Here is a 15,629-nt window from a genome sequence, read left to right on the forward strand (position 1 = left end):
TCATCCCTCCACTCTTAAGGCCATTTTTCATTGCGTACATGAAAACAAGTATTTGTTCCACCTTTACAGCTGCAAAATAACAGAAATCAATGAAGCGCAAACAAACCAACACACTTATCAGCCTTAATAACTAAAACCCACCTGTGTTGGTGAACCAGAAGTCTTTAGGCTTTGAATAGCAGCAATGCTTTCATTTTCATTTCCAAATTTCTTTAATTTTAACTTTCCAGGTTCCAGGTTAAATTGTCAATTTAGTATCAGATTCATTAAAAAAAATAAATTAAAAAAAATAATATATATATATATATTAATTCTTCACTGCAAGATGGAAACATCAAGTCTTTGAGAAACTGAATAACAACTCTGCGCCCAGCTGCTCGTAATTTCGGTTTAATGGGTGTGACGTGAACGCAGCATAAACGTGCGTAAACATGGCGCCGTGTGCGTTGCGTTGCGTCTCCCGTTTCCATGGCGACGAAACGGAACCGGAATTACGGAGTAGAGCTGCCGAAGTGCAGAATGAATTATGTGAGAGTCGGTCCGCGTCGCTGTTCGAGCACCTAATTTTGAGACTTTTAGTGCACATTTAGCCTTCTCTATCCCCCTCCCCCCCCTGCCTGATCATTTGGGCCCGTTAAGGTAAGACCGTTCGTCCGTACGTGTGCCCGCCAGGCCACGAACTTTGGCCGGAATATGAGCCGAAACATCGGCGGCTCTAAACACAACAGGGCAACGAGCGTAAGGAGTGCGCTCGATTTACTCACAGAGAAGAGCCCGCACCACATTCATGCGGATATACCGCTGCGGTCTCGGCGGATACAGTACAAGTCCCCGCCCAGTTTGGACTAAACGCAGACAAAATCAAAGCCCACCAGACCGCAACAGAAAATAACACTATTACCGACATGTCGCTTTGACACGTCAAGCTTTATAACCGAGGCTTAATAAATAATGTACACAGTAAATATATAACTGAATATCCAAAATGCAGGCGTGTGATACATTTAAAATACTCTATTTTCAAGAAGTAACGGCGCAGAAGCGTAATACTTTATCATAAGAAATGATACTGCATTCAGAGTCTTACAAGCAGCTACAGAAGCATCAGCAGCACGTTTTAATGTCTCTTACAGTGTCAAAAGTTAAATAAAAAGTACAAGTACTTGGCTCTTGTGCTCCTATACAGCGAAGTAATGCGTTTTTCTGAACTCACCTGCTGCTCCATTGTTTTTCTTTATCATATCCATATTACTGATTACTTATTTATTAAAAAAAAAAAAAAATCCCATTGTGTAAATATGATGTGCATTCACCTTTAATTCAGAGTTAAGTTAAAGGTAACTTACTTAATAACTTTATACTGACGAAGAAATTTAAACGTCACAGTGACGTCTTGCAGGTAAAACTCACCTTCATATCTGCGCCGCTGTCCTCCAGAGAGGGATGAGTGCTGAAGCAGCAGACCGGGTGGCCGCGGTGACCGGCGGCCGGCCCGGCACGCCTCTTCAGACGTCCTGGTTTGAGTTCCTCCTGGACGGCAGCTTGCTGGAGAACCACCTGCAGAAATCGTACCCGGGTCAGTTCAGCATTACTCGTGACTCTAATGTTTATTACACAATGACCCGTGGCCGATTTGACCACTTTTTTCAACAACATTTCAACGAGGAACGCTGACCATTTGCAACGATGGTCCGTTTCTGTTTCCACAGACCCGACGCCAGTGCAGCTGATCGTCCAGTTCCTGGAGCAGGCGTCCAAGCCGTCTTTGAACGAGCAGAATCAGGTGCAGCCTCCGGTAGACAACCGTAGAAACCGCACCTTGAAGCTGCTGGCGCTGAAAGTCGCCGCACACATGAAGTGGGATCTGGATTCACTGGAGAAAGGGTGAGTGGTGTTTGGGAGCCTCTCGGGGGCGTTAAAATATTGTGAAAATACAGTAGATGCAACTTATCAATAAATAAATAATATATGTATCACTCTGGTTATCATGTGGTCGTACAGGTGGTCTTTCATAAGTGGAGATTAATATGAAAGTTCATGGCTTCTTCCTAAACTCACCTTCATTTACACAAATCTAATTTTCCAAAGTTAAAAATCTTCTCTACATCGTGTAATTATCTGACCTGCTTCTTTCCGAACAGTTTGACCATTCCAGTGTTAAATATGTTACTGAACGAGCTCCTGTGTGTGAGCAAAGTGCCACCGGGGGTGAAACATGTGGACCTGGACCTCTCCACTCTGCCTCCCACCACCGCCATGGCCGTGATCATCTACAACCGCTGGTGAGTGTGAAAACACTCACTGAGGGCAGATTAAACCAGCTAAATACTAAACTGGCCAAATAGTGTTTTTTTTAATAGTAGTTAATAGTAATAGATATATAATAATATAATAATAGATCAAGCTGATCAAGTTTTCGATGATCATTTTCAATGCATCATTTCAACATGGAATCTAATGGCATTTTGAACACACACACACACACACACACACACACACACACACACACACACACACACACACAAACACACACACAGAGTTTTATCTGTAAATCTGAATCTTTGTATACAGAAACTAGTTATCAAAGCAAAAACACTTCTGAAAAGCATATGTTACATTAGAACAATTTCTTTTCAATTAATTAGAATTAAAAATAATCCACGCATTAACATCAAATTATATAATAAATTATCATATATTTTTTTATTGTTTTTTTTGTTTGTACAAATTACAGTAGAATTTGTTTTAATATGCAGCAGCTGTGATAATCAGGCCGATGAGAAGACTTATTATTATTATTATTATTATTATTATTATTATTATTATTATTATAAACTTGTAACATGGTAACAAAATATGAACTGTGTCTTGGTCCACTTTCTTATTGTGTCTTTTAAAGGGCCATCCGAACCATCGTGCTGAGCAGCTTTCCAGAGAAACAGACCAAACCGGGACCTCACCAGATTAACATGTAAACGCTGCTCATTTCTTCCTGTTTCTCTCAGACCGACCGACATCAGAAAATATTGCACAAATGGAAACATCAGGGCTCGCGTTCACAGATTTATGCTGCTTTTTTGTGCCCTCATGTAGGTTAAGTATTGTGCAGCAGGAGAAGGAAATGACAGATAACATCCTTACTGTGGTGAGTGGTCCTGTTTTTAATGCAGACATACGCTGTCATTAAATATAACGATGTTATAACAGGCTATCCACAGTTCAGATCCATTTTATTTGCCACGTGGTTCAAGGTAGTTGGCACTTTTTCCCTCATAAAACACATGATTCCCCCAGCTGAAAGAGCAGGCGGCCGACTCCATCAGCGTCCTGGAAGGAGCCCTGCGGCTGAAGAAGGACTTCTACGTTCACACCATGAGGACGCTGGACCTGCTGGCTGCCGACGCCGCCGCCAACGGAGAGACCGAGTCCTCGACCGCAGGGCTTCGCATCAGCGCCGACGAGCTGCACTGTCAGGTCGGGGGCACCGCACGCCGCCGTCTCCCTGCGATTCCATCCGAGTGAAGCGGTTTGTGCTTCAGATGACGTCTCTAAACTTCTAATCTGGTGTTTCAGGTGAATTACGATTTGGGAGGTATTTTCTTCCAGCACGGCTGCACGGACCAGCCGACCTACGAGAACGCGCGGAATCACTTCAGACAGACAAAGGAACTGTTGAAGAAGGTTAGTTATTCTTGTTCTCCTGTTTACTCTGAGCTACTGCTGAGCTACAGTGACACTCATTCCTTTGTGTCTCGTAGCTGGACTCGGCCGTTCACGTTCACCTGGATGAGGAGCGTCTGGCTGGCTACTGGAACGCCTCCAAAGCTCTGACAGGAGACTGTGACCCCTGCGACCCCCAGACGACCCCCTACGACCAGATCAACAGCCTGATCCGGGCTCTTAAATACCAGGTCAGAGCGAACGCTGCGGGCGCATTAAAGCTGGAGTGTTTTTTTTTATGAGTGATTTAACTTGCAGTAAAATAAATGAGACTGAGCTGAGAGATACTCTGTGCCATGCATCATGCGTAAAACAAACTTGTTCCACTTCGACTCTCCTACAGGCCGTCATCGAAGCCTTCATCAAAGACAACGTATCCCGCAGTCTGCCGAACCACTTCAGACGGTCCGTTGTCAGGGAGTTCTCGTACAAAGTCCAACAAGGGTGAGACCTCAACAAATTCAAAACTCACTCGCACGCGGCAGTTCGCACTGTGGTGAAGCCTGCAGACTTATGAATGTGTAATAATCTGCAGTGATGTGAGGCGTTACTTACTTTGCTGTTATTAACAGCTCTGCACAGAATTCTGCAACTATAAATCCGTCTGTGTGTATTTTATGTGACAAAAAAAAACCATTTGTCACTGCAGACAGTCTTGCCAGTTTTTTTTTTTTTTTTTTTTTTTTCATGAAGCCTTTAACCTACTTTAGCTGTACATTAAATCCTACGAGTTAAGAACCCATGTAAAAATCATGTTCACTTCTATATCTTTATAATAGTAATAGATGTCTCTGAACTGTGATTCTCTGTGCAGGGAATCGTGTCTGGATGAGGTTTGTCACAAGCTGTGTGTTTGCAACGCGGTCCGAGACGCTCTGGAAGGAGAAGTCCTCAGTGTTCGTTTCCAGCAGCTGCTTCTAAATCCCAGTAAACGAATGGTGGACTTCATTTTAGAGGTAAACGAGCTCGAAATATTTTCCAATATTTCAACTACAGAGTCATAACAATCCCATAGAAACACTTGTGGTAAAAAATGTGTTGTATTTACTGTAAAACATTTCGATTAAGAGGAGACTTAATGTGTACAAAACATTTTGTGAAGTTGTAAAAGTTGTGCTGAAGTGTGGGAGTAAAACAACAAAAAAACAAAGTAGCTGCAACTGACTTGAATTTGCTTCCAGAAGGTAAAATTACAAGCCGCGTGAGTCCGATTCTCTTCATCCTGCAGGTGTGCTCACGTTCGCTGGAAAAGGAGCGTCCGTCTGAGACGTCCAGAAAAAACATGGCTAATTTCATGAAGTGAGTGATGCGCAGTAAAATCAGGGTCTTTGTACTTCACATATGTAACAAATGTAAAGCAGGTTAAGTGCACAGAACGTCTTCCTCCTAAATGAACCCCCTCCTCCCGTGGTGCAGGACTCTGTGCGAGAGCCTGGAGGAGCTCCCTCTGGTGTTCATGGTGTCCTCTCACAAGCTCTTCATGGAGCTGCTGAAGGAGGAGGAGAGGAAGATGCTGGTGGAGCAGATGAGGAAGAGGTCGGCCACAATCAACCTCAGCGCCAAACCGCTGCCGTCCTTCTACGACATTCCGGGTACAGAGACCAGATCTCATGATCGCTCACTGCCGCTTAAAGCTGCAACCAGTGAGCTCCACGTCGAAACATTTAAACCGCTCGAGCTTGTGATTTTATTCCACGTTGATTCTTCCCCTCACAGCGTCAGCAAATGTGAACATCGGGCAGCTGGAGCAGCAGCTCATCCTTTTACTGGAGCCGCGCAGGATCAGACAGATCCTCATCGAACTCCACGGCATGGCCGAGCGGCCGTTCTGGAGGGTCAACAGCAAGGTCCGATTTAAAAGAACATTATACAAGAAGAGAAATAAACTCAACGCTAATCACAGACATCCAGGATCACATTCAACCTTAACAAATGTTACATCATAGATCTAAAACAACACTCGTACAAGAGCAACTTACAATATAAACATGTCACTGAAATGATTTAGATTGCCTTTCATTTCAAATGGATTCAAATTAAATACAATTAAAAAGATCCCCTGAATTAATTAGCTGTTTGTATGCACAGTGGGAGGTTCCTCCGGACTACATCAACGTGATCCTCAGCATTAAAGACAACCTGACCAAGGACCTGGTCTACATCCTCATGGCCAAAGGACTCCACTGCATATCAATCAAGGTCTGCATCTATAAATACATGTTGTGGTCTAATTTAAATACAAGCGACGAGTATCACTTGTGAGTAGACGTGTTGGACGCCTGGATGATGGTCTCCCGTCTCCCGTCACCGCAGGACTTCGTCCACGCGCGGCAGCTGTTCTCCGCCTGCCTGGAGCTCGTCACCGAGTTCTCCCCGAAGCTGCGGCAGGTGATGCTGAACGAGATGCTGCTGCTGGAAGTCCGCGCGCACGAGACGATGGCCGCCGAGGGCAGCAAGGAGCGGCCGCCCCCCGACCTGGTCAGCAGAGTCAGAGGTTACCTGGAGATGAGGATTCACGGTGAGCGGATGGAGACGGTGTGGAGTCACTGCGTTGTCTGCGATTGTGGCTCAGATCTAACTAATAGACGAGCTTTAGTTACATGTCTGCAGTAATCTGTTGCACAAAGTTATTCAGCTTGAAGTCGATTCAGCACAAGTCAATTTGCGAGGGCTGTTCCTAAACATCTCAGTGTTTCAATCACAGACCTGAAGCTGCATGAGCGTCATAAGGTTCGTGTAATATAGCATTAAAGGGTGTCGTGGTCTGTGTCTCCAGATCTGCCTCTGCGTCAGGTGGTGGGAGAGGAGTGCGTCGCCTTCATGCTGAACTGGAGGGAGAACGACTACCTGACTCTGCAGGTGCCGCCATCTCTGGTCATGAACAACCCGTACATCAAGGTATCATCACACGGCTCCTCCTCTTTGTAGCAGCTAGAAGATGCTACTGTTGTCTTTTAAACATCTGTCAGATAAAGTCATCTGTTTACAGATTTCTTGTTTCATGTTCTCCCACAGTCCAAAAACATGCAGGTTAAGTTAATTGATGACTGTAAATTGACCATATTTGTGAAGGTAAATGATGGTCTGTCTCCATGTATCAACCATGTGATTGACAGGCCACCTGTCCAGGGTCCACCTCTCTCTAATTGTCAGCTGGGTGGATAAAAATGATGTAATGTTCACTCACATTTTCCATCAATAGACAACCTAACAAAAATATCTTGCAGCTGCTAGTCACAAAATCTTGTATATTTAAAAATGAACTATGTTAATAAAGTTGATTTGTCCAGATGCAACTTGGGAAGCTGCAGTTTATAAACTGGCCCTAAAACAAATACAAATTTCACCAAAAATCTAGGTTAAAACATTTTAAAAACCTTTTCCAAGTTTCCCTTCAGTTTTTTCTTTGAATTGCTATGAAGATGTCCTGAAGTCTTGTGCCTCATTTTATTGTGATTCTCACTCATATCTGGAGACTCTAGGATCTCCATTAAAGTGCGAAACAAAGTTCTGCAGGTTCAAACAAAGATCTTGTAATCGTGTCTCGGTACATTTGAACCAGTAAAGGTTTCCGTAGTTTTCTTTTGTTGAATCCGTCCCATTTCCTCCCGACAGCTCGGCCAGCTCCTGGCGTCCACGTGCAAAGAGCTCCCAGGTCCTAAAGAGTGCCGGCGCACCGCCAAGGAGCTGTGGGACGTGGTGGTTCAGATCTGCAGCGTATCCATCCAGCACAAGAGGAACAGCGACGGCCGAGTGGGCCTCATTAAACACAGAGAGTCGTCCATGGGCATCCTGTACCGGTACGCTGCACTGAAGATCTGAGGCTGTTTACGTGAGAGCGTTTAAAAGATAGGCAAGCTTTAAATTTAGTGTGTTAAATCAAGATAGGGACTATGAAATGCAGGTCGATACGGGTGAAAAGCTTATAAATAAGTTTTACCAGCCTGAGACGTTGTTTTGTGATCAGGTAGCCAGGAACAGTTTATTATATATATATATATATATGCTGTGGGAAGATGAGATTAACAAGGCGTATGTGAGGCCTTTGGTGGTTGAGGACAGGTAGTGATATCGAGTCAGTCGCCCCCCCTGCGCTGTTCTTCTGCATTCATATGGCTTGTTTTGTGTATTTTAAAACATTAACATGATTTAGTGCAGGTGAAAGAGTCACACTCATTCTGCTGTTTTTATTATTCTATCTAGGAGCAAATTCATCACATTCATCAAGAAACTCAGAGTAAGTATTTAAATATGGAAACTGTAAACATACTGTAGAAATATTAAAATGATTTAAATTCCATGAGGAGCTGTTGCAATGACATTTATCTTTATGTTTCACAGGAGCCGCTGGTGCTGACGACTCTCATCTCGCTGTTTGTGAGACTCCACAGCATCGTGCGGGTACGACTTTTCGACGTCGACTGACGCCACAGTAAACGTCAAAACCATCGTAGAATGATGGAAGTGTTGGTTTTAACGCTCTTTTAACTTTTGGTTTACTTCTTCAGGATGACATCGTAAACGAAGTGACAGCGGAGCATCTCACCATCTGGCCGTCCACTCTCCCCAAGTAGGAACTATTTTTCTATTTTAATTGTTGACCAAACCACTAAATGCGTTTTTCCACACCAAAGAGTGATGATGTGTTTTAGCTGCACTGTCGTAGTCCTGCTCAGTTACAGAGCCAACTACGCCCAACGCATAATGTATTTTACACACACACACACACACACAAAAAACCCTCAATGTGCTGGTTTGTGTGCGGAGCAGCATCCAGGCGGTGGATGTGGAGGCCGTGGCCGTCACTGTCAAAGAGTTGGTGTCCTACGCGCTCACTCTGAACCCCAACAACCAGTCGTGGCTCATCACACAGGCCGACATCTACTTTGGTAAGAAACGATGGCACATCACAAAAAGAGAGCTTCAGTCTTTGTACGAAAGTGGTTCAATGCAAACTTTTTTCTTTTTTTTTCCCACAAATGTGCCTCAGGCTTTTAAAAGAGGGTTTCGTTCAGACTTTGTAATTAAAGAGACTTTAAAAAAAAGTTTAGAACAGTTAATCTGCCACTTCTGATCTGCAAGAACTTTTCCAAACACAGTTCGATTAAAGCCTCTGTTTTCTCCCTGTTGTAGTGACCAATCAGTACTCCGCTGCACTGAACCTTTACCTCCAGGCTGGAGCCGTATGCTCCGACTTCTTCACCAAAGCTGTTCCACCTGACGTCTACACCGACCAGGTAACACGCGCACACGCACACACACACACACACACACACTTTTGAATACCATCTTTGTACTTTCAGCTCACCGTTTCATGAAAGTAACTTGATTCCATTATAACGGCGTGACCGTGTGTTGCAGGTTCTGAAGAGGATGATCAAGTGCTGTTCGATGATGAACTGCCACACACAGGTCAGAGGTCAAACCAGACAAATGAGAAAATCTGAATTAACTTCTGTTCATAAAATCCTTTTTAAATTTGTTGAGCCTGGCCGATGCTGAAATATGGTTATCAAACAGTTGTGTCACAAATATGTAACGGTGGCAGGATATTTTACAGTTTACATTTATCGTCCCGAATGATATCAGTGCATTGTGCAAGTCATCTTTATTGGGAATTTGATTTAAAAATGTCTTATCTGCATTGCATTCTGTAAAAAAAAAAAAAGTCTTCATATCATCACAATTTATGCCGATATACCCGTGATAGACCAATAAATCTGTCTGACTTTATTAATGACCATAAAGTTCACAGTAACTGTCACTGTTAGACTTTGTTCACTGAATCCGTACATTAAAAACTTGTTAAATCGAGCCGCGTGTTTGATCCTCATCAGGTTGCCGTTCTGTGTCAGTTCCTGAGAGAAGTCGACTACATGACGGCCTTCAAAGCTCTCCAGGAGCAGAACAGGTATGACGCGGCAGGACGCGCTACCTCACGTTACCTCGGCAACAGAGCGGTTTCTAACGGGTTGTATTTTCTTTCCTCGCAGTCACGACGCCATGGACTCATTCTACGACTACATCTGGGATGTCACCATCCTGGAGTATCTCACGCGTATCCTCTCTGCTGCTGTCGATGTGTTCAGACCCTCGTTCTTCAAACCACATTTTGTCTTTTCATAACTGCCACCGTCTTAAAGGAGCCCGTCGTTATTTGCCGTGTTTCTTCCTGAGTGTGTGTGTTCAGATATTCACCACAAACGGGGCGAGACTGAGAAGAGACAAATAGCGGTAAGTCTTTAAAACCCCGGTTAATGACGTCAGGATCTGTGTTGACCATGAAGAGTTTCCTCTAAACTCCGCAGCTCCGGCTGCATCACAGGTGGCCTTCAGCTTCATTATTCAGCTGTTAAAGTCACCGGTTTTTCTGCACTCAGAGCCCAACACACAACCACTGTAATTGCACACATTAAACACCAGAAATCAACTTTATAAAAGTGTACAATTTTTTATATTTTGATGGAGACAAAATGTAAACTTTTAGAGGATGCAAAGAAAAGCAGATTTTTTTGGTGTGTAAATGCTTTTTTTTTTTTCTGAATCCAGTGGTTTGTAAAATGTTAAAGCGATGTTGCAATGACATGAAAGCAGCTCCAGTAAATATCATCTTGGTAATCAACAGGTTAAAACTGGGCTAAAGGTGGTCTGCTTAGTGTTGAAATAAATATTGTTTCAACTGCAGTCAAGATATTTTAATATATTTAGAATCTGCCTCAAATATTTTTTTTCCGAATTTGTTCTAAAAACCAACAATTTCTTTTGTGATTTTACAAGCAAGATGAATAATTTTACAGAACTGCAAACCAACCTCAACCTCCATCCTTTCAGCCTGATTCTCCTAACAAGACCATGTTAATACAAAATATAAATATTCTAGAAAATAAATGCTGTTGAAAGAAGTGACACACGGATTGTAGATATGTCGTGTTGAACCTGCACGTCTCCCTCCTGTTCAGATAAAAGCGATCGGGCAGACGGAGCTGAACACCAGTAACCCGGAGGAAGTGCTGCAGCTGGCTGCACAGAAAAGGAAGAAGAGATTCCTGCAGGCGATGGCCAAACTCTACTTCTAGTAGACACCAAGCACTGCCACACTTTGCAGGTTGGAAATGTACATTTTATTTTTGTGGTAGAAAATAAACTTAATACAATTGTGCATTTATGATCATTTGAAATGAATTAGAACAATAAAATCCCCTTATTTACATGAGGAAAAAAAAATTGCACGGTTTTAAACAGCTTGGTGAAGAGAATGCACATCATTGAGTTAATGCTTCCTGTCCATCAGGGTTTAAAATAAAACACCCACTTGTGCAGTCTTGACAAGTGTAAAGTGAAGTAGCGGCAGTCCACTCATCCGGATCATAAATAAAAATTCATCACTTAAAACAGTGTTAAAAAAAGATTTCATCTGCTGGCTATGACCATATTTAATATGCTAAAGAATAAAATTGCACGTTGCATTTCCTAGAAATGACTTTCATCCTCCAGTAAACCTCAACACTTCTGTGGTTTTTACATTTTTCTTTTCTGAATCAAACCCGCTGCTAAAAGGCTAAAAACATTTAAGAAAAAGAAAAAGCTTTGGCCAAGATTTGAGAGTCTTTTAAAACTGACACCTTATCCTGAATAATGCTAACAGGTTTCACATCAGCAGTGACATCATCTCCCACTCAGACTCACGGTGGTCTTGGACAGTCCTGTCTCCAGTAAACAGGACTCCGTCCCCCTGTGAGACGTTAACCCCGTGTCCTCTCTGTCCGACCTCACGTCAAGTCTTCCTCCTGCAGCTCAGTGTTTGCCGCTTTTTTCCCCCTTTGCTTTTGGGAGGTGTGGAAAACTGCCCGTTTACCACCTCTCTACTGGCATAGTCCTAGAAGAAGAAAGAGGTTCAAAATCAGTGGATACGACTCTCCACTCAACCAAATCTGGATAAACACTGGATTTTTTTTAGGCCCCACTGCCCGACATCTTTTTTTTGAGTGAAAGTATCGTGTAGTCTGAATCCAACATTAGGCTTCAACAGCTCTGGACACCATGTTCGCTTTAGCTCAAAGTATCAGAAAACGGAAAGTACGAACCAGCATGCCCAAGTAGTCCGCGTGCGTCTGGATGAAGTGTCTCTCCTCCGTTCTTACTCTGGGAAAGTCTCTGAGAGTCGCTCGGTCAAACCGGCCCATCGAGTCCACGAGGGGAACCATCCAGTCGAGGCACGGCTGGAGGAGTTCCTTCGACAGACCTGAAGGTGAAAGAAAAAAAAACCACCGGACACATGCAGGTTTAGATATGATGCAGGTTCAGAGCTGCATTTTTACATCAATATGTGGAACACGCGCAGACATTTACGAATCAACCGATATCTTTGATTTTGTTTAAAAATGACAATAGTTCAGCTGAGCCGTGTCTCGTTGAATCTTTTTTTCCCCAGTTTTAACCCGCCCCCCTCCCCCCTCCCTTACCTGAAACACGGCGAACCTTTTCCACTGGTATGTAGTGACACAGGACTGAAGCACTCAACAGTCGATAATGGAAGTCCAGCGAGTTCAAGTGTATCATGCACAGATCCAAAAGCTAAAAAAAAAAAAAAAAAAAAAGACAGGAGATTTAGAAGAAGTGCTGCCACATTTATCTGATTTCATAAAAGGACTGACACACCGGAGAGAAAACTACCAAAATGATGTCTTACAAAATATCCAACAATTTTATTTATGGTTGAACTGCCGAGTCCACTCTTTGTTCGTGTGTGTTTAACAGGCGAGTCCGAACACCTACACGTGTCATCACTATGTACGCATCCTGTGGATACTGCAGCTCCATCATGTCGGCGGTGGTGATGGGGGGCCTCAACGATGCCATCTGAAAGTAGAGAGTCAGCCAGCACAGTGGCGTGTTTGGATGCAGGAGCCATTTCAGTTCCTGGAAAACGCGCAGAAAAGGAAAAATATGAACCTTTCGTACGTGCAGTACGTATAAAGAGTCAAAGCGTTGCGTTGTAACGGCGTTACCTTCAAAATGACCAACTCCATGTCAGAAATCTCCTTTTCAAGGTACGTGTCTGCAGTCACGTAAGCCATCTCGGAGAGCTTCGGGGGACAAGTTTCCTACAAAACAAATAAAACGCTGCTCACCACGGTAACCGCAAACACCACGTATTCACTACCGCCGCCAACAAAAATCTGTCTGTGAGCACTGTGGCCATAAACCAAACAAAATAACTTTTAAAAATGAGCACAAACACAATGAAGCGGCGGCAGAAAAAAACAGCAACCTGTTGCGACTAAATGGTTTCCGATGACTCAATAAATCAGTTTATTGACTTATTTTGAACATCACTGCAGTTCCAGTTTTCATTTTAAACATGTACGCGATCCCTTTCGTTTGTTCCTCACCTCCAACTTTGAGGCGATAAAAAGACAGGTGATCCCGATGAGCTGCAGCTTTCCCTTCTCAATGTTGGTCCGACTCAGCATGAAGCGGTCGAAGTAGTCCATCGCCAGGTAGAAGGTGTGCCGGTTGAGGATGTACGCCTCGCTCACCTGGTGACAAATGTACGGTCAATGAACCTTTCTGATGAAAGATTAAAGTTAATACACACCTTGTAGTTTTTTTTTACTTCCATTACTGACAGTTGCTGCATTTAAATGGAGCTCTTGAGCTTGTGGTTACAACATAGGAAGTCGTTCAAGTGGTTAAGTCTTAAAAAAACGCTGTTGCTGGCCAACGGCAATAGGGACGGCGTCTAGAAGCCACACAGGCTAACAATTTAGCAAGCTAAAAAGGCAGGTTATCTAATGCAGGAAATGTAAAGGCATCAACATTTCCCCACAGACGTAGGCTGTTTTCTAAATTATGAAGACAAACTAACTCTACATGACCAAAATTAAAAATGAACTTTTTTTTTTTTTTTGGGGGTGGGGGGTGGGGGGGTCGTTCATTAGGACTCTTCTCTTGTACACGGTAAATACAACCCCGTTTGAACACAGCAAGCATTCAGTCTCAAAGATATTAAACTTAACGTCTGAAACACCAACGTGAAATATTAAATCATTCGGTTTTGTCATCGTACAACGTTGCAACCTTTCCGAGACTCCACACTGCAAATATTTCACTAATAAAGCTGCATTCTCATCTTCGGAGACAGAAACAGTTTAATGGAAGTTGACGAGCAGTTTGAGAATCACCTCATTTAACCAGTCGAGGAGGATGGCTCTCATTTGGGGTTCGAGGCTTCGGTGCCTCTTCAAGAAGTTCTTGCTGTGTCTGTAATTCTTGTACCGTTTGATGATGGCCCTCCACTCCTTCTCAGAGGATCTGTAACATAAGAGACACGAACCTACAACGATTAGTCGATCAGAAGAAAATCAGCAACTACTTTAAGAATTTATTTCGACTATCAACATTTTGAGAAACTTTTTATTTTTTTTTTGTGTGTGTCCAAGTCTTCAATGTGAGAATTTACTGCTTTAATTGGTTGTAAATTACTGGAGATTGAATAATTTGGGGTTTTGGACAGCAGGTCAGACATTTCCTGACATTATCTTGTATTGAGACAGCGACAGTAACGGATGTCAGGAAGAGGAACATGTTTTTTGTTTTTTTTAAAATGACGTGATAGTCACCCAATGTGAGGCAGAGCTGCAGGAACTAGGATGAAGGTGACCGAATTGTCGGAATCGTCCAAGTTGACGGCGGCCATCTTCTCAGGAGTGTCGATGAGGATACGTGGCTTAGAGGAGCCTTCGACCATATACTGGTTCTGAAATGAGGAAAATAAAAAATAAAAATCACCACCACTTTTGAACAGACATGATGTAGACCTTGAATTAACATACCTCACGCATCAGCTTAAGCAGCTTTTCTCTTTGAATTTTCTGCAAAGAAAAGTTTTTTGTTTTACAAGTTGTGCATATAAGTATACATCTCTTGTCTACACACCGATTAGAAATTATACAATAAGCTTTTAAATTAGTGTTTGTCTCATACCTTCGCCGTTTTGACTTTCCCCCCAGAAGCTTTTTCAGAGTTTTTCTTACGGCGACGACTGCGAAGATATCACATTAAATTCAGTATGGAGTTTGGCAACAGGTCAGTAATCGGTCATGATGTAACAGGAACTTATAAAGCGACAAAAGATGCCCTCACCCTCGTCTCGTCATGGTCTTTATCTGTAAAAAAGAGGAAATCATGTCAGTGTTTTTCCAGGAAGGAAATGACAGAGGTTAACCACCAGCTGCAGCTGTCTTGGATTGCATTAAAATTACTTTCGTACGAGAGATTTCTGGCCTGCAGATTTTGCAGATGCACGAGACAAATTGTCCAAGGACACCACAAAAAGGCAGCGGAAACCTCCAGAACAACAACACAAAGGCCCAGGGAGGACATTGTGTCCGAAGTAGCACCGATTAAGTGATTTGGATTTGACACTAACCGACAACCATGTGATGGTCAGTTATTAAGCACTTGATCTGATATTCTGGATCCGCGCTGTGTGAGTTTGATTATTATCATCCGACTTTCAAGGCGACCGAACCAGGAAGACTTTGAAAACTCCACCACATTTAACTCACCAATTAAAGCTCAGAGGAGGCAAACTCTGCTGTCCTGCGACTTTTTAAAAGCCACACCAGCTGATCAATAACTCTCTACGATCTATCAAACACAGCTTTTAACCCGCTAATGTCAGCAAACTTTAACGCTGCTTTGCTGAAAAAAAAAGAAGAAAAGAAGACCAGTCGGTGCACCAGCTCGAAAACAGCCCAGTGTGCAAACTCAGCAACATAAATAACAATTAACAAACTACTTTAAGTGAATCACGTGGCGACACTGCAACGTATGACGGCTGCAGGAAAACGGTCAGACCTTCAAATACATCACAAAGAGCTCCAATAAGCCAATTTATATACTAA

At 43.0% G+C, this 15,629-nt stretch overlaps 2 protein-coding genes across 5 annotated transcripts; one reads left to right on the forward strand and one right to left on the reverse strand.

Annotated features, from left to right (window-relative positions):
• Positions 1 to 508: 508 nt before the first annotated feature.
• On the forward strand, positions 509 to 13,330 carry ints8 (integrator complex subunit 8). 4 transcript variants are annotated; one of them, XM_069176595.1, is made up of 29 exons: positions 509 to 639; positions 1,387 to 1,576; positions 1,710 to 1,884; positions 2,142 to 2,282; positions 2,900 to 2,971; positions 3,094 to 3,145; positions 3,295 to 3,474; positions 3,574 to 3,681; positions 3,759 to 3,911; positions 4,064 to 4,164; positions 4,535 to 4,676; positions 4,949 to 5,019; positions 5,137 to 5,312; positions 5,437 to 5,567; positions 5,809 to 5,919; positions 6,034 to 6,238; positions 6,497 to 6,618; positions 7,336 to 7,520; positions 7,924 to 7,957; positions 8,062 to 8,121; positions 8,229 to 8,290; positions 8,491 to 8,609; positions 8,854 to 8,957; positions 9,082 to 9,132; positions 9,558 to 9,631; positions 9,714 to 9,778; positions 9,911 to 9,954; positions 10,680 to 10,825; positions 12,478 to 13,330. In XM_069176595.1, the coding sequence occupies exons 2-28, from the start codon at positions 1,444 to 1,446 to the stop codon at positions 10,794 to 10,796; spliced, it is 2,988 nt and encodes a 995-aa protein (XP_069032696.1). In that variant the 5' UTR covers positions 509 to 639; positions 1,387 to 1,443; the 3' UTR covers positions 10,797 to 10,825; positions 12,478 to 13,330. The 4 variants fall into 4 exon arrangements, with proteins under 4 accessions (XP_069032696.1, XP_069032695.1, XP_069032697.1 ...); XM_069176594.1 differs by lacking the exon at positions 12,478 to 13,330 and having other exon boundaries at positions 10,680 to 11,186; XM_069176596.1 differs by lacking the exon at positions 12,478 to 13,330 and having other exon boundaries at positions 1,400 to 1,576; positions 10,680 to 11,186.
• LOC138214791 (G1/S-specific cyclin-E2-like) lies at positions 11,270 to 14,759 on the reverse strand. The gene is made up of 10 exons (XM_069176599.1): positions 14,707 to 14,759; positions 14,556 to 14,594; positions 14,343 to 14,479; positions 13,905 to 14,034; positions 13,113 to 13,259; positions 12,729 to 12,824; positions 12,496 to 12,639; positions 12,183 to 12,294; positions 11,805 to 11,962; positions 11,270 to 11,596 (listed from the first exon to the last, which is right to left on the reverse strand). Exons 2-10 carry the CDS (start codon positions 14,562 to 14,564, stop codon positions 11,495 to 11,497), a joined length of 1,035 nt encoding a protein of 344 aa, XP_069032700.1. The 5' UTR covers positions 14,565 to 14,594; positions 14,707 to 14,759; the 3' UTR covers positions 11,270 to 11,494.
• Between the last annotated feature and the right edge of the window lie 870 nt (positions 14,760 to 15,629).

The sequence above is a fragment of the Embiotoca jacksoni genome, unplaced genomic scaffold (assembly GCF_022577435.1).
Source record: "Embiotoca jacksoni isolate LCO1_2020_lvr unplaced genomic scaffold, fEmbJac1.0.p SCAF_7, whole genome shotgun sequence".
Taxonomy (NCBI): domain Eukaryota; kingdom Metazoa; phylum Chordata; class Actinopteri; family Embiotocidae; genus Embiotoca; species Embiotoca jacksoni.